The sequence below is a fragment of the Neltuma alba genome, unplaced genomic scaffold (genome assembly GCF_004799145.2).
Source record: "Neltuma alba isolate B1F8T4 unplaced genomic scaffold, ASM479914v2 tig00010087_pilon, whole genome shotgun sequence".
Classification (NCBI taxonomy): domain Eukaryota; kingdom Viridiplantae; phylum Streptophyta; class Magnoliopsida; order Fabales; family Fabaceae; genus Neltuma; species Neltuma alba.
The window spans coordinates 184,077-202,631 of record NW_021635044.1 but is presented as its reverse complement, the minus strand read 5'-3'; the positions used below and the strand labels follow the sequence as shown (position 1 = coordinate 202,631).

Sequence of the window (18,555 nt, the reverse complement as noted above, 5' to 3'; positions counted from 1 at the left end):
TGTGTCTCCATGCCTTTGGCTGCTCTAGATTTTCTTGTAAAGAGGGATCGTTTAAAACATCCCTGTTTTCTGAAACGGTTTCTGAAAATAATTTGTTCGAGTTTTTGTTCAAATCTAGTTTTTGAAAATTTTGAACGATTTCAGCATCATCATCTACAGGTTTCGAAATTGTTTCAGTTTCAGCAAACACCACATGAATTGATTCTTCTATTGTAAAGGTTCGTTTATTGAAAATTCTATATGCTTTACTACGATTAGAGTAGCCAAGAAACAAACCCTCATCAGCTTTAGGATCGAATTTACCCAGGTTTTCTTTGTTGTTGTTGTGGATATAGCATCTGCTTCCAAAGATCCTTAGGTGTGACAAATTGGGTTTTCTTCCCCTGTACAATTCATATGGAGTCTTCCCGAGCAGTGTTCTGATGTAGGCTCTATTTGAAATATAGCAGGCTGTGCTCATTGCTTCTGCCCAGAAAACTTGTGAGACCCCTTTCTCATTTAGCATTGCTCTAGCCATCTCCGTGAGTACTCTATTTTTTCGTTCAACTACTCCGTTTTGTTGAGGAGTCCTTGGTGCAGAAAAGTTGTGGTCAATTCCATGTTCCTCACAATAGTCTGCGAATTCGTTGTTTTCAAATTCTCCTCCGTGATCTGACCTGATAGACACAATAGATATACCTTTCTCATTTTGGACCTTTTTGGCAAAAACACTGAAAGCATTAAAAGTTTCATCTTTAGAGGAAAGAAACAAAGTCCAGGTAAACCTTGAATAGTCATCAACTATTACAAGAGTATAAAGATTTCCACCGAAGCTTTTTACTCTAGATGGACCGACCAAGTCCATGTGAATCATTTGGAGAGGTCTTTCAGTTGAAACTATCTTCTTTGATTTAAACGAAGATTTTGTTTGTTTACCTTTTTGGCAAGCATCACAAACATCATCGCGTTCATACTGGATTTTGGTAAACCAACAACTAGATCCCTTTTTATTAATTTTGAAAGTTGATTCATGTTGACATGTGCAAGACGTTTGTGCCAAATCCAACTTTCCTCCTTTTTACTAATAAAACAGTTTTCAGAAGTTTTAGAACCAAGTTGAAGTGTATAACAGTTACCGTCTCTCGGAGCTCTCAGCTTCGTATTCAATTCTTCTTTCTTCAAGGGTAGGTCATCTTTGCTTATGATTAAACACTCTTCAGAATCAAAGATTACCCAGTTGTTTTTGTCCGCACTCTGACTGACGCTGAGGAGATTATGACACAGACCTTCCACGTAGTACACGTCCTCGACCTTCATGCCTATACCACTTCCGATTTCTCCGATTCCAGCAATTTTTCCCGATTGGTTTCCTCCGAAGCTTACTTTTCCTCCATCTTTTGGTTTGAGTGATGTAAACTTCTCAGTGTCACCTGTCATGTGTCTGGAACATCCGCTGTCTATATACCATTTATTTGTTCTGGATGCCTTGAGACATACCTCGTCTGTTTCTGAGTCCTCGTTTTCTTGGGCCACCAGACAGATATTAGCTGTCTCTTCATCGTCACTTTCTTCTTCTTCATCGGAGGAGCTGTCTCCCCAGATTGATGTGACGAAGGCTTTCTTCTTTCTGAATCTTTCTTTCTTCTTTTCTTTATCCTTTGCTCTGGAGAGTTGGGGACATTCCGCCTTGATATGTCCTGGCTTCTTACATTCGAAGCAAATGATTGGATCCTTTGATTCGTTCGGATATGAGGAAATTTTGCGTTTCGGCTGAAACTTCTTTCCGGTTCTGTTTTTGTAGAATTTCTTGAACCTCTTGACTATAAGGCCCATTTCATCATCATCAAGATCATCTTCATTTTCATCCTCGCTCACTTGAGTTTTAAGAGCGATGCCTTTCCGGTTTTTCTCGTTCATCTCCTTTTTGTATTTTTGCTTGCTCTCATACTCAGCAAGACTCCCGAATAGTGCTGCAACCGAACCAATGGATTCTCCTTTGGTTTCTTCAATAGCTGTTACTTTCGGTTCCCATTCTTTTGTGAGACCGCTCAGGATTTTCCTCACTTGATCTTCTTGACTATATTTCTTCCCAAGTGCAGTGAGGTGATTTATGAGATGTGAGAATCTGACTTCCATATCTCGGATACTCTCTCCTTCCTTCATTCTGAATAACTCGAATTCGGTAGTGAGAGTGTTGATTCGACTCTGTTTTACACCGGTGGTTCCTTCATGAGCTATCTCCAGAGCCTCCCACATTTCCTTCGCGGTTTCCAGACTTGAGACTCTGAAGTATTCCCTCTGACTAAGCGCACACGTGAGTATGTTGATCGCTTTGTCATTTAGAGTCACCAGCTTCTTATCTTCCTCGTTGAACTCCGTGGAACTCTTGGGTACTTGCTGGCCATCTATTGTGTTCATCGGGACATAGTTGCCGTGTTCTATTACGTCCCACAACCCATACTCTGTGGCCTTAATGAAGATTTTCATCCTCATTTTCCAGAACGTATAATTTTCTCCACTGAAGCCTGGCGGTTTAGATGTTGAGCATCCTTCCGGTAACACGCTATCTCCAAATCCTGCCATTTGATCTCTCTTCGGACTGTTAAATCCTTAGTGAAGAGACCTGCTCTGATACCAAATGTTAGAAACAATCTCACCCAAGAGGGGGGTGAATTGGGTGAGTTACAAAAATTTAAAACTAAAAGCGTGCAAGTATTGAATAAAAACAGAGAGTCAGAGTAAGGAGAATTTTAACCACAGAGAGGAGACACAAGATTTATACTGGTTCGGTCTAATCCACGTGACCTACTTCCAGTCCCCAGAACACCTCTGAGTATTTCACTATCTTCCAAGATCGACAGGGCTCTTGGTGCCTCGGTACAGTAATTGAATCGCTCAATCACTCCCCCTTACTCCCGTAAGGATACAACCCCTCTCAAGAGTCCACACTCTTGAGTGTCTCTCAAGTTTTTAATAAGAGTAGTGAATGGCTCTCTTACAGAGTGAATTCAATGATAAACACTGATGCTCAGTAGTAAAGTGAAAAACAGAGTATTGAATGTGTAACTAAATAATCGCAGGTGGTAGTTCAGGTATTCAATTCCTTCATTAATGCCTCTTCGCGCCTTTTATAGTTGATATCGTTAAATAGCCGTTAGACGGAAGGGCTTCTAGCCGTTGTGACTTCGTTTGCGTGTTTCACTGGTTTTAACAACTCCGCCATTAATGCGTCTGAGTTTCTGACACTGTAGGTCGCAGTCTACGTAATCCCGTTGAAGAGCCGTTGCACTCGTTTTCATTAATCTGCATATTTCAAACTTAGAACAAGTGAGAGTTTTGTGGTGAGTGCTTTAATCTTGAATACAGAAAGAAAGCTAATCTATCATTCAAGGATTTGTGCCGAAATCATTTATCAGTAAGAAGAACAAAATGTCATTCTGGTTTAGTTTGATCGAAAAAGTGATCGATTACTTGATGATAGATCAAGTTATCGATAACCAGAATGAAGACTTTTCGAAGTAGATCACTAAAATTATCGATCAAGTGTTGGATCATTGACTTTAAGAATTATCATAGAAAGAGGAAATTATTGCATGATCGAATAAGTGATCGATCACATAATTGATCGAACAGATTATCGATAATTTAAATGTTATTGAAATGAAGCTTCAGTCATTGATGATCGAACATCTTATCGATAAATATATAATGCATAATGTTATCGATAAACCATGGGTATGTATATATTCAATGAAGAACACAGGCTATCTGAAAAGATCGAACATTTAATCGAACAATGAATATTCGAACAAATGATCGAATAAATTATGAAGAGAAGATTAATCCTTTAAGGCAAGGAAACTGGTTATCGATCACCTTTTGTGAAAACATGATTTTCATGGAATTGGATGATCGATCATATTATCGAAAAACCAGTGATCGATAACTTGATCGAACATTCGTTCACCATAACTTAATGCGAATATGTCAATTCTTAGACTCTTTATCGATCACGTTATGTGAAAACTTTTGTTGAGCAAATAAGTTAAAGTTATCGATAATGTTATCGATAATTTAGCTTTAGCAAAATTGAGTAAGAGTAGATAAGGACATTGATTATCGATCATGTGATCGATAATTTTGTGATCAATAAAGTTATCGATCTATCAGTGAATTTGATCACCTGCATTCAGAGAGTTAGAGCATAAAGTTCGAGCACGTAATCGATAAATAGATGATCGAAAATATGATCGATAAACTTGTAACAGAACTAATGTGCAGAACAAGTAGAGAGTGTTACCTTTTATCGAAGTCGTTATTGATGACTGATTTATCGATAACTTGATCGATAAATACACTTCAGATTTGGGTCTCTTATCAGTAACTCGATTGTTTACCTGATATTATCGATCAGCTTATCGATAATTTCCCAAAGTCTTATGTGATATTTACGCTAGCGATTACCGATCACTTTATCGATAATTTATTCATCGAATAGTTCTTCGATCAAAAAGACTACTATAGACCCGATTTATACTTGATCATTTATCTGAAACCTTAGCGATAACTGATTGCTCGATCAGTTGATCGATCAAAATACTTAACCCTGAAATTCTGACTTGTTATCATCAAAACTATAATCCTAACAGATAATATTTTTTTTTCTCTTCTCTCTATTTTTTCTCCCCCATTTTCTTTCCTCAAAATTTTTCTTTCCATGCAAACCAGCAGTAAGTTGGCCGATTAAAAAAGAATATTTTTTTCTATTTGTTTTTAGAATTGGCAATTCAATTTCTTGTTTATAGACAAGTATAGATTACTGAAAGCCTATCAACTATGTGATAAGATTATTTCTTTCTCATTTTCAATTTTAGCAACACATTTGAAAGTGTGCCAATATGAATGTCATATTCATATTCACAACAGACAATATCATCTCCTGGCAGATTCTATGGGAGTCATTTCATAGCAGCGTCGGATAGATTCTATCGGTAGTGGAATGCAGGAAAATAAAAAGGATGAAAATGTGCCAATACGGACTTCTTGCTTTCTGTCATTGGAATCCTCACTAAGTTTTCAAAATCCCTTTTTCTTTATATGATGCTCAGTTAGCCTTTTCATCTCTTCACTTCCAGGAGAAAGCTTTGCTTACTGCCATCTTACTGAACTATATATAATGAGTTCATAGAAATCATTTTGTCCCATTTCAAAAATATAAAATTGGTTCAGGTGCCGATTGATTCAGCTTGATTATTCCAATTGTACCAAACGACAATGATCTTCAAGTTATTGACCAAATTCAGTAATATGTGCACGCACATATCAGTCTCCATACAAAACTTAACACAACTTTTATTGAATTGAGGATTTCAGGTTCTCATGCAACTCATATTTAGATATTACTACTTTTAGTTCTAAATATAAAAATTAGTCAGGAGTTGAATCTCTTCTTAAATATAAAACATCAATCCACTTTATTTTCCAAATTCATAATATTTTTTTTCAAAATATTTGTAATAATTGTGAAGTGTTTCCACAAAAGAATAGTTCCCATATACATAATTAAATAATACTCCTCCAGTTTTTAATATAGAACCTAATTTTTAAGTTAATTTTGGTCTCAAATATAAGATCTATTTCTTGTATTTATCAATTTCTCCTAAATTACCTTATGAATACTCCTTCAACTATAATCAAGCAAGTAAGGGAGAAAGGATATTAAAAAAGATAATTATAGTATTTTAAAAAAAACATGTCATATTTGTTATAATTAACTAACTTATCCAACTTCCTTAATCTAATCAAATTAGTTAAATATGTTTTATATTAAGAATAAAAAAAATACTAATTTAGAAAAGTCAACACACATTTAGTACAAATAACTAACTTAACTAATTTATTTAATTTCTTCAAGTTAATTACCCAGTTCTTACATTAATAATTGAACATTTTATGTCCTTAAAGTAGGCATCTAAGGAACATGGAAATTTATCAAACCCATATGCCTAACACAACACTTCATTTTGAGACATTCCCATAGATTGCTATTCTAGTGGCAATTTTAATAAGCAATGTATTCCATTAGTAAGCTATTGTCAGGTTGATATTGATAAACTCTCGTCAAGCAAGAAAATGAAATGAGGGACTATATGCTTTTAAGTGCGTCTTACTTGTTGCTGCTCATTAGTATGCCAAAGAAAGATTTCTTGAAGTTGATTCGGGATGTTTATAAGCCTAATTTGGTGCACAAGTCTGTGAAAATGTTGAAACAGTTCCATCTAAATACAACCACGCTCTTCCTGTATGCTCACAAATTTATAATTGCAGTATAATTTTAGTAAAGTTTCAATCCTAGATGGCACACATTTAATCCAACACATTCCCGCATTGCATTAACAGACTACTTGAAAAACTTATCAACAGCTGAATTGGCCATGACAGAGTGTGATATATGCACGGTTGTTTATTTGTATGTCAGCACTTTGATCCATCTTCTATAAAGAACCCATGGACAATGCAATATACAATATCAAACGATGCTGGCATCCTAGTGTTTACTATTGTCATCATCATCCTCAAGCAAGTTGTCATTCGTGGTTTTTTGGTGAAATGATGTGGACCTTTGAGGATCTTCCCAGTCCCCAATATCCCTTGATTGTTCTTGGACAGGTGGCAGGTTCCTGTTCTCTTTCTTGCTTCCCTTAATTATATAGCAAAGGAAGTTCATTTTAAAGAGTATAAAAAGCTTGTTTATAAGTAGGCCATGATTAGAATGTAAATTAACACGGCGTGTACCTGAGACATTTCTTCCTTCTGATTCAAATGGTCTTTCTTCCTTTTGGCCGAAGATATCTGATTTGAAACTTCCCTGAATATTTGAAACCCCTGTATATCTCCGTTTCTGATGCTTGCTTCTAGCTGCAATGGAAATTACTTTACCAGTAAAAAGAAGGGCCACAACCTACGAAGCACATGCACAAACACAAATACAAGACAGGACACACTATGCAATGGGTTACATAACAGATCAACACATACAGTGCTCAGAAGCGATTTGACTTAACACTCATAACTAAAATAGGTGACAGAACTGCAATAAACATTGACTACAACATAGCTTCAAAATGGGTTGGTCCCAAGGAAGCTCCATAATGCATTATCTTTTCAAGTATGTGCATCAACTGATCTTTAGGTTCTTCTTAAGCTATATAATAGCAAGTCATCTCAAGATTTGATTTGGAGTTATGTTTACCATAACATACAAAAATGTGTAAACAGGCAATGCGTATGAAACCAAGGCCATAAAACAAAGTCATTAGCTTATACCTGAATGTGAATAATGCAGAAAATAATGCTAGCAATAGGCAGCCAGCTTTCTTCCGGTGAGAGTGATAGGTTTGACCTAATGAAAAAAACATTCACTAGTCACATTCCATGATAGCATCACATAAAATTCAAGTGCCATTAGTCATTATTAGTTGAACAATCAAATGCCATGTGCTTTAATATTTTATGTTTTACTATTTATTTATTTAATTATGAATGCAAGATGATTCTATTTGTCTTTGGGGCTCATATCAAATGCAAAGTCCAAAGACTCAAATTACAACGAAAATTCAAGATATCCCTTTTTCTGGAGATGAGATTGATTGCCCAAAAAAGACGCTCTTACAAAATGGTTGGCAGCTTATACATTAAGGTTAAAGCATTTTACATTTTACATTCAGGAGCCCTAAAATCCACGACACTGAAAGAGTTTGCCAAAGTAGAATAGAAAGTATCAAAGGCCAAAGCAATTAATTTTCACAATTTATTCATCTTTTAAATTTAAATTTTTTTTTGGCAGAACAATAAACTCATGAAAATATTTAAGTGTTTGTATATTCTACAAGTATTACTTTAATAAATAGCAGTATATCAATTTGATACTATGCAAACGTCACATTAATGAATAGTAATATAGTAGAATTAGTACCAAATGATTTTGGCTTTATATGATATATCCATAATAATATATAATTAAACAGCTTTTCTTTTTGGTTCAAGAAAACATAATGTACGACACAGCAGCCAGTAACTTAGATAACCTTCAATATGTCAAAGTAACGAACACTTTCAAGTAAGAAAACATCTTATCATGCGCATCAATAAAATGAGGGGGCGGCCAAATAGAGAACCTTCAATATGAAGCAATAAAAAGAATTAAGCTTAATCTTGAGATTCCAACCTTAGATAGGGGGCCAAATAGACAAGTGCATACACAGCATAACGTCTTCTCCCAGTGTCAAGCCATGCAAAAACCCAACTCTATCAACCAAAAAACATCAAGCAAGATAATTACAGTAGATTGACTATCACAAAATTAAGAGTCAATTTAGCACCCAGATTTATTTTAGCACATGAATTAATCCTCAAAGTTCTTATGAAATACATTTTTGTACTGTCATTTGATCAAATGGTATCTAACTCCATATGTGGATTGCATTGCAATTTAAAATAAATCAGATAATTCAAGGTCCAAGAACTAAATTTTCAATAATCAAATTGTATATTTTGAACAAATATAGAGGAAATACTAGGAACAGCAGATTACCAGCCAGTTAAAATAAGGAATGAAAGTAATAATCCCCATCACCGCAAACCTAGTATCGGTTCCATCAATGGCAGAATCACCATCCTCCTCTTGTTGACCATCGGAGACAGGGAACAGCAAAGAAGTGAGCATACAAGCACCGATTGCAACAGAAAATGGACCATCATCAACAAGGTGAGCCCTGCAAGTTGTGTTTTTTCCGATCTTAAACTTATTCTGCGATAAAAAGAAAAAAAATCAAAATTAAGCCCCAAAAAATGGCACTAAGAAGCGGCAACGAGAGTCATGATGGTGATGGTGATGGTGATGGTTATTACCAATCTGTGTTTCGGACCAAATGAAGAACTAAGAATTGGGAGAGAAATAGAGAGGGAAGGAGACAAGGCGGGAGGAGGATTGAAACGAAGACATGAATGGAGAGTCTACGGATTCATGGGTGGGAATCAGAATTGAGAATAGTGGAACCATTTAAGAAACCACTTCGAAACACGAGACAGAGAGTTGGATGAAAGTAGAAATAGAGGAAGGGTTTGAAAGCATCTTCAGGTGCGCGCTGTTGCTCCTCATGCAACTATGTGCTGTGCGCTCCACGGAAAGACTGCTGTATCATTTTTGTTCATGGGCCGACCTTCCTAAACATTAAACAGCATTAATTTAAGTTCAATTAACCAACGAGGGTTGATTTAGCAGAAAACGCTAGTCCCTCACAACGTGACGAACCAAAATTTGAATTTCCACTAGGAGAGTTACTCACATTTAGTGCCCACAATACCTCAAATAAGATTGCCTCTAATAGAAGGATACCTTTGCTTTAGCCCAAAAAAAACAATTCAATCTAATTTTTTTGATAAAAAATCAAAATATATATTATCCAGAAAGATAAAAAAACTACTCAAAGATAACAGTAAAAAGAAAAATAACAAAAACAGTAACTAAGAGAAGCCCAAGATAAAAGAACCAAAGGGTCCAAAACCAAAAGAAAGCACAGAGACTAGTTAATCTCCATCCATCGGCTACCATATCAAACCCTAGTCAGCCTTCATTACAGAATGCCATTCTCGTGGTAGCCATCTCATGAAAGAGATCAAGGAAAAATATCTGGTATTGTTTTGTGGGTGAGAAGAAACAAAGACAATCTGCACCCATCTCTGTCTATGATGGAAAGAAATGAATAGAGAAAATACTGGCAACAAAAAGGGACAACAAATTGAACAAGAAAATGAAAGACTTTAATCACGGGGTAAACTGCCACAGGTGAAATAAAGCTAGAAGGGAATACCTAGGAGCAAGAGGTTATGGTGCTGGTTGGTTCTTGCCTTGAGAGCGCAGGTTTGAACCTGGTATTCATGGGATCTCATTTTCCTTATCCATTATCATGCAACTGTTTAAGTTACTCCCTCTGCCCCTTTTTATAAGAGACAATTTTTTGAATAGACATGGTCAATTTTATACCATACATTTTGGAGTTGTCTAAACATAAATGTCTCTCTCATCTCTTTTGCCACTAATTCTCTCTCTCCCATCCACATTCTCCACAGAGGAGGGCATTTTTACCAAAATTCAATTTTCACATGTTTAGTGCACCTAACTAACCTTTCGAACAACATAAATCAGTTAATTGTATCTAATAAAAAGAAATGGAGAGAGTAATTTTTATGCAATAGAGGATAGTTATGTAACTGTTTGGGAAGCTCTACACAATTTGAGGGTGGTTATAAAAACATTCTGCTCAGTTTTTGGGTAGTTTTAGTGGTAACTGTTTTGGAAGGTTTTGCCAGTAGTTAAGAATTAAAATGATGAAGAGGGAAGGAGAGGAAAAACATTGTGGAGTATTTAAAATATACCTACTATAACCAGGGGAACTCATTGTCATTAGATTTGCCTATTTGTGTGCGTGCATTTGTGCATGTGTATTTTGCATATTTTACATATGACCCTAGTTCTGTATTCAGGACTCCATCAGAATTATCCAAAAAATGGCAGTTTGGCTTCCGCTACTTATCAATAACTTACAAGTAGCTCTGTCATTAAAATGAGGCTAACAGGCAAAAGGGGAAAATCAGGCAGTTTAGGAGTTGAAGATGACAATGCCTCGTCAGACTCATATTAACTAATAATTAATCTTACAGATTGGGGAATCATTTCATTAATCTCAACAAACAATTAAATTGAATTATATTATATCTTACTGTTATAATCTTCAAATCAGATAAAACAACGAAATATCAGTTGCATTCTTGAGTTCTTGAGGATCAAAATGGAACTTCATTGCAAGCATGCAGAGCCAACAATGCTACAATAATATATGTTATCCAAATGTATATTCGTAAAAGAAACTAAAGACAAATGTAAACACAATCATAGCAACATCATCGATTATCAAACCTCACCTGATAATATCTGCCATCTAGCTTTTTAACACCATAGCCCAGCTGAACTGTTCCAAAGGACTTTATATCGGTGAGAACTCCATTTCTTCTATAAACATGTTTTCCCACCCTAGCAACCAAATCCATGATAGGTTCCTTCTTTAAATGAGGCTTAAATAGAAGCATACAATCGTAAAGAGGCATTTTTTCCCTGCTTTGAGGGAGCCAAATCAGCCACGGATCTGCTTCACCAAGCAACCAATTAGCAAAATTATAGGAATCTTACAAATTTCCATTTTCCGAGTATCGAATCCAATATGAATTATCAATATCAAGCACTGATAACTATTAAAACACAAACCATGGAGTTTGGAATTGGGATAGATAAATGTCAATCTCGTACTTAGCAAAGAGCGACCGTCAGCACACACACGTCAATAATTTAGTTCCTATCTTTTTTTACCTTTGAGCAAACTGACACTAATTATCATAAAATTTTTCAATATGATGAAGATTGAGACCGATATTAAGTTCCTACGGTTCCAATTCTATCATTTACAAATATTATGGTTTACCAAATTCCATGATATACGCAGGATTGGGTTTACCAAACTAAAGATAGATATGACCACATTTTCTATCTCAGCACGTGGATCGTTTTCCTACTGTCGGTCTATTAACCCTGCATTGCATCCGCATAAAATAGATGTTTGCTTATAGAATCAGATTCACAATGAGCCAATAATAGGTATTCACAAGGGAAACTCACTAATGGATACCTTTGAAACCTTTTATGCAGGAAGAAGCCGTATATGCATGATCAATGATCGAAATGTAGAAGATGACGCTGCTAAGTACGTATAACGCGAGAAGAGAAACACGCTCCGGTTGCGGCTTCTCCGGATAGGGTCTTCGCCGCGCAAGTCAGCCGTCGGAGGTGAACGGCGGAGAGCTGCAGGCAGCCACGCAGAGTCGGTGGAGACGGAGCGAAGTGAAGACTAGCACCATGAAATCCAGCAAATAGGCTGGGGGCCTGGGGCTGTCTTAAACGACGTGGCATTGCTCCATCCCCGGTCCGGTGCCACGTTGCTTCCAGCACATTAGCGACCATTATAAATATAAAATATATTTTGAAAAATCTTTGATGGCAAAAACAAGCAAAGGAAAATATCATACATTCATACTATGGCATATAGGGCATTTTGCTCATTTTTAAAGGTAATTAATATTTTTTAAATGTCTCAAAGAATATATTAAAATTGCTTATCTCTCTATTAATATGATTTATTATTCACGCATTTAAAAAGAATGAAGTTAATTAAAATTAAATCTTTGATACCTAATTATTTTTTTAGTAAATGTACATTAAGTAAAAAATTTATATTTTTAGCTTATCAAAAAAATTATATTTAAAAATAAATAACAATAATAAGTAAATAATAAAATGATATAACTGATAAGTAAACATTTTTTAAAAAAGAAACACACATTGAAAATTGATAGAAATAATAAAACAACATACTTTTTTGCCAACAATAAAACAGCATAATTACATAATTTTTATAAATGTATTAGAGATTACAAATAAGCTCAAGAAGTGCTCTTCTTTTCCTCTTTTTGTTACGCCCGTATACCTTTCCTTTGTTTCGCCAACTGTTTTTTTGTTTTTTTTGAATAATATATTGATGCATGTCATTTGCTTTGCGGAATTATTTTTGCTTCATGACAAGGTAAATGAAATTTGAAAAATAAAGTAATTATAATTAGTATTTGGAGACAATGATACTTCTAAAGTTAAAATATTTGTTTTCATTATTTAATATTGAAAATATTTTAATATATATTTAATAAAAATATGACATATTCAATTTAATTTCTTCAATACATTGCAAATATTTTATTTTAATAATATTATGTTATTTTTCAATATATTACAAATATTTAAATTATCTGATGATATTGATATTAATATGAAGATGTTATTGTGATTTAATTTGATTATAAATATAATATATTTTCACATATCAGCAAATGTGTTTTAATCATTCATCTATTTACTCATTTTTTTTCTTTTTATTTTCTTCAACTTCATCCATGAGGGTGATAATATTAGCTTATACCTGAATGTGAAACCAAGGTCATAAAACAAGGTCATTAGCTTATACCTGAATGTGAATAATGTAAAAAATAATGCTAGCAATAAGAAGCCAGCTTTCTTCCGGTGAGAGTGATAGGTTTGACCTAATGAAGCAAATATCCACTAGTCACATTCCAAACAACATCACGTAAAATTCAAGTGACATTAGTCATTATTAGTTTATCAATAAAATGCAATGTGCTTTATGTTACATCCAGTAATTTGATAAATAAAAGTAAGGATATTCTTAAATATTTACTGGCCAACATAATAGAAAAAAAATAGAAGAACATAATTCCAATTATTTATGTTGCGTCGAGGCAAAAGAAAAATTCCACAAAAGTTGTGGGCAGGATTATGTAATTTTGAAAATATGTTAGAAATTTTCAAAAATTATGGAATAATCATAGAATTAGAGGAATGCCCCTGGATACTATAATAATTTTTAAAAATAATAATTTTTATGGGAAGTATTTATTATGATTTTCCAGTTAGTTTTGGAAGTTTTACTAATTAAGAAAAATTGGTCAAAATCAATTATGAAAAAATATTTTTGAGCCTCAAAAAATTTAGAAAAAATATGGATAATGTACCTTGGGAATTATATGATAGTATATAAGTGGTTTTATACCCAAATTACTCCTAAAAAAATTATAAAGGAATTTAAGGGTGAATTAGGCCAAATTGTGGTCATTTATTTCGAAAATTCCAAAGAAATAGTTTTAAGGAAAATTAAATTTCAAGAAAATTCATAAGGCATTTCAAGAAATTATAAGAGATTATGAGATTAAAAAGAGCCCATTACATGATCATAAATTTTTTAATGGCCTTGCCGAATAAAAAATCACTATGAAAAGGAAATTAGTTTTCCTCTTTATAATTAATAGAAAATTAATAAGCAACAAAGGGCATTTTGGGAAAAAATGAGAAGAATGGATTATGGATCTAATAAAAAATAATTACAATGGCTAGGATACTGTAATTATAAAATAGGAATTGAACTCAAAACAAAAGTGCATTGATAAAGTAAAAAGTATATTCTTGTCTTTTACTTAGTTCACAAGTTGCAACTTGTCAAGCCATCAATGGAGAGGATTTGAGTGATAAGTGTCAAGCTAAGGGTGGAGAAGATTTTGACTTTGGAAATTGCTCTTCAATTGGAATTAAATTAATAGAGGAAAAAGGTTCAAGAAAGCATAAGAACTTGACACCTCATCATTGTAATTTGCTTGATCTTGGATGGCAATTGTGAGGGACTTGGCCTATAAATAAGCCCTTTCCCCTCTCACAAGACATGATTTTCAGCCAAGAGGGGGAGGTTCTTGCAAATTAATTTCTTGAATTTCAAACAAGAGGAAAGCTATTACCTTTGGTTAACGAAGCTTGGATATGAGGTTACTAGGTTGTTCTATTGTGTTCTTTGCCTTGTTTCCTTGGTTTGTATGGTTCAAAAATCTAGTCTCCCTCTTGAGGAAGTGCTATCGGAAATCATAAAAGGTTAGAGGAAGGAAGTTTTGATGTTATATCTAGTTAAAACACATTGGTTCAAGGTTGTTTCAAGTAGTTTGTGTTGATATTTGAAAGATTTCATGATATGATTATGAATGGTACTGTTCAGGCAAGCTAAGATCTATACCATAGGATGTGTTTTTTATAGTTTTGATGCTTCCATTATATCACACCTCTCTTTATAACCCATTATACGTCAATTAGAACCATTATAACGTGTTTTACAGTGTTTTCGGATGAAAAATTTTAGTTTCAGAATTTCACATTTAATTCTGTCCGTACACTGTTCATCCGAAAATGGGCCAACTTTGAAAATTCATAACTAATTCTAGAAAAATCAAAACAAGATGATTCCAATTTTCACACGAAGCTCACTAAGAGTTCTCTAGAGGAAAAAAAAATTCATCGGACTCAATTCCATCCAGAAAAGCACCAAAAAATTCAACAAAATGCATTGTTCATTTGGTCAATTTTCCAATTTCTAGTATTTTTGACCAACTTTGGAAGAGCATAACTCTTAGCACAAAACCCCAAATTTGATGGTTTACTAATTGATTTAAATTTAAAAATAAGATCTATAAGCCTGTAAAATTTCATGCCCAAATTCCAACAATTGCTCATTATTTTAATGTGCCACAAGTTTGGCATTATTTAGGGAGATTTTATCCCCTAACTCTATTTTTTTAAATTCTTTTCTCTTCTTCCTTTACCCACATCCTTTTGGTATCATGCCATTCAAATTTCCAACACTAGGGTATGTCATATAAACATAATTTGCATCATATTATCATCTATAATCCATTACAAACTTGGCATAAAGTTAGATAATACTTCACATAATATTCCAAAACAATATGACATTCACAACGCTCTTTTATCCCAACACCATTTTCTTGCCCTTACCATCGGATGAATCATTCCCTATTGAGACATAATTTAACATAGGAGGAATGAGATTTCTATGAAACCTCAATAGCATTTGAATTACAATTTCATGCAAATCAAGCAAGTTACAATGTGACATGTTATCACATCTCAAGACACAATCAAGCCACATGAAAGCATGCTTAACGACATGATAAAAGAGGAACATCAACACTTCCGCAATGGCATAATTCAATGCATTTGGCCAAAGCATAAACCAAGGTCATTCAACTAATCCATGCCACAACACAAGTTCCTCTATCCAAGCAAATAACAAATCACATTAAACAAGCAAGATTAACAATCAAATTATAACTCAAAGATACCTTTTTAATACTTGTCTAATTGGTTACATCAAGAACAAAACTTCCTCTTGGTTCCTCCTCACAATGCCTATTAAACCAAGCATAAACATAGGCCATATTAATCCCTAAACAACATAAACACAATTCTTAAACTTTAACTCAATAATTCCCCCCCTTTTCTTTGATTTTTAACCAAGTGGTTCCTCCTTTAGAATCAATAACCTCATGACTCAATCCAATACAATTTTTCATGATGAATCCAATGGTACAATCAGATTTTTGAAATTCAAACTCTTCCCCCCATGAACAGTGACTGGCCGAATAGGGGGTATTTATTTCCAAAAATTCTATTTTTTATTCTAATGATTTTAAACACCTCCCAACAATATATCCTACACAAAAACATGTTTTAAAGCCATTGGAATCATCAAATCAAGCCAAAATAATTTTCTTCAGCATGAACAGTAATAGGTCGAATTGTACATATACATATTCCTAGATGGATTTTCTTCTAAAAACCAATCCATACACCACTTAATCTTGCTTATTCCACTTGGTATTTAAGGCCTCTATCCTTCCCTAACATCATATGAATGGACCGAAAATTTGGCAGCATATACCCCTTTATTTTGCAACTCAAAACCCTAACCAAAATAGTGTAACACTTAGGGATAAGGAGGCTTATACATACCTTGATGTTCTCTTAATAAAAATGAGAAATTCCTTGCCCAAAACACTTAGGAATTTAGGTTGGTGAGTGTTGGAAACAAAGTGACAGAACCTCCCCTTGTTTTTCTATTTTCCAACATTTTTTTTGTCTTTTAGGAGGGGGTATTTATAGAAAATCTGATTTGCCCCTCCCCTCCCTTAATTGGCCAAAATTTGGGACACTTCAAGGGTTTAGGGTTTAGGGGGTATTCACTAGTAACATTCTATAATTTTTATAGATCTCCAAAAATTCATTTCTCTCTATGATAATTCACCTTTTAATATAAGAATATGATCTAGAGATTTTCAAAATTTTTTGCCACCTCTAAGTATTTATTTTGAATTTTCTCCGATTAGGCCTTTATCTGTAAATCTGAGGGAAAATAAATTCCCTAAAATTAATTCTTGAGCTTTCAAGACTAAAAATAATTTTTTAAATTCAAATATATATTTAGATGAATTATCTATCTTTCTCCCAAATTTATTGAGGCCTCCAACTATTTAATATAATTATTTTTCTTCAATTTTCTAATAATTTCCCGAAAAACCTCTGTTTACAGGAAATTCTGTAATAATTTGGTTTTATCATAATTTCACCTTTCGAGCCTCAAGCAAATTTCCAAAACTTTCAATTTACACTTTTCCCATTTTTTGAGAATTTTCTAGAATTTTTCTCAAATTTTTCTGTTTTGCCCTTCCTAGACTGATGATTATAAAAATGCCAATCCAGACCTTGTCAAGTTTTCAAATCAAAAGTTGTTTCATCTCCCCGTCTAGTTCCTACGTTGACCCTCGTCCCAATTCTTAATTTCTTATAGCCAGGTGAAAATTTTTAGGATGTGACAATTCCTCCCTCTTTTAAATAAACCTTAATTAAACAATTCTGGGTATCTGGCCTTCACATCGTCCTCCTTTTCCCATGCAGCCTCCTCTTGAATTAGATCCCTCCAAACAACTTTAACCATGGAATAGTCTTATTCCCCAACTACTTAATCTGTCGATCTATTAGTTTCACTGGTTTCACCTCAAAGGTGAGGTTATCTTGCAGCTCTATGTCTTCATATTTCAAGATATGTGAGGGATCCGGATGATACTTTTTCAATTGAGAAACATGGAAGACATCATGAATTTGGCTTAGATTAGGGGATAGGGCCAATTTGTAAGCTACTAGGCCAACTCTTGACAAGATTTGGAAGGGTTTGATAAACTTCAACGTCAATTTACGGGCCTTGATTGATCCTCCTACACCCATAGTTGGAGAAACTTTTAGAAAAACATGATCTCCAACTTCAAACTCCAAAGGCCTTTTCCGTACCTCGGCATAACTCTTTTGTCTACTTTATGCTGTAAGCAGTCTCTGTCGGATCATCTTTATCTATTGTGGGTTTGCTCTACCAAGTCGGGACCAAATATCTTCCTTTCTCCCAATTCCATCCAACACAACAGGGATCTACATTTCCTCTCGTATAATGCTTCATAAGGAGCCATTTGGATACTGGAATGTTAACGTTGTTATAAGCAAACTCTGCCAGTGGCAAGTACTTATCCCAGTTCCCTTTGAAATCTAGGACACAAGCTCTTAGCATATCCTCTAATGTTTGAATTGTACGTTCTGTCTGCCTGTCAGTTTGAGGATGATAAGCTGTACTGAAACTCAGCTTAGTGTCCATGGCTTCTTGTAATGCTTTCCAAAATCTAGAGAGAAATCTCGGGTCCCTATCGGAGACAATCATTTCAGGTACTCCGTGCAACCTTACAATTTCCCTAATGTATCCGTGCCAACTTTTCCAGTTGGTATTCTTTCTTGATGGCCAAGAAATAAGCTGACTCCGTCAAGCGATCTATAATCACTCATATCACGTCGTAACCTAATGATGTACGAGGTAATCCCATTATAAAGTCCATACAAATGCTTTCCCATTTTCATTCCGGAATACTCAATGGTTGCAGGGATCTTGACGGCCTTTGGTGTTTTGTCTTTACTTTCTGGCACTTTGACATGTAGTCTGTCACATCTTTCTTCGTACCAGG

At 34.5% G+C, this 18,555-nt stretch overlaps 1 protein-coding gene and 1 non-coding gene across 4 annotated transcripts; both read right to left on the bottom strand.

Annotated features, from left to right (window-relative positions):
- Positions 1-4,845: 4,845 nt before the first annotated feature.
- On the bottom strand, positions 4,846-4,928 carry LOC114754168 (small nucleolar RNA snoR28). Its single transcript, XR_003741124.1, has one exon. It is a non-coding gene; the product is annotated as a small nucleolar RNA snoR28 (small nucleolar RNA).
- A 1,257-nt stretch (positions 4,929-6,185) lies between these two features.
- LOC114754132 (uncharacterized) lies at positions 6,186-11,933 on the bottom strand. 3 transcript variants are annotated; one of them, XM_028942876.1, is made up of 8 exons: positions 11,721-11,843; positions 11,550-11,623; positions 10,963-11,183; positions 8,573-8,788; positions 8,207-8,286; positions 7,306-7,381; positions 6,775-6,897; positions 6,243-6,679 (listed from the first exon to the last, which is right to left on the bottom strand). In XM_028942876.1, the coding sequence occupies exons 3-8, from the start codon at positions 11,143-11,145 to the stop codon at positions 6,527-6,529; spliced, it is 831 nt and encodes a 276-aa protein (XP_028798709.1). In that variant the 5' UTR covers positions 11,146-11,183; positions 11,550-11,623; positions 11,721-11,843; the 3' UTR covers positions 6,243-6,526. The 3 variants fall into 3 exon arrangements, with proteins under 3 accessions (XP_028798710.1, XP_028798708.1, XP_028798709.1); XM_028942877.1 differs by lacking the exon at positions 11,550-11,623 and having other exon boundaries at positions 6,186-6,679; positions 8,207-8,251; positions 8,622-8,788; positions 11,721-11,933; XM_028942875.1 differs by lacking the exon at positions 11,550-11,623 and having other exon boundaries at positions 6,186-6,679; positions 11,721-11,932.
- Between the last annotated feature and the right edge of the window lie 6,622 nt (positions 11,934-18,555).

What these genes read in the sequence shown, in the direction of transcription:
- LOC114754132 (XM_028942875.1), bottom strand. Translation starts at nt 11,145, where the DNA reads ATGCCTCTTTACGATTGTATGCTTCTATTTAAGCCTCATTTAAAGAAG. An exon ending in TAGATGGCAGATATTATCAG is followed by an intron (nt 8,789 to 10,962) that starts GTGAGGTTTGAT and finishes TTTTTATCGCAG; the next exon opens with AATAAGTTTAAGATCGGAAA. An exon ending in TTCCTTATTTTAACTGGCTG is followed by an intron (nt 8,287 to 8,572) that starts GTAATCTGCTGT and finishes TTTGGTTGATAG; the next exon opens with AGTTGGGTTTTTGCATGGCT.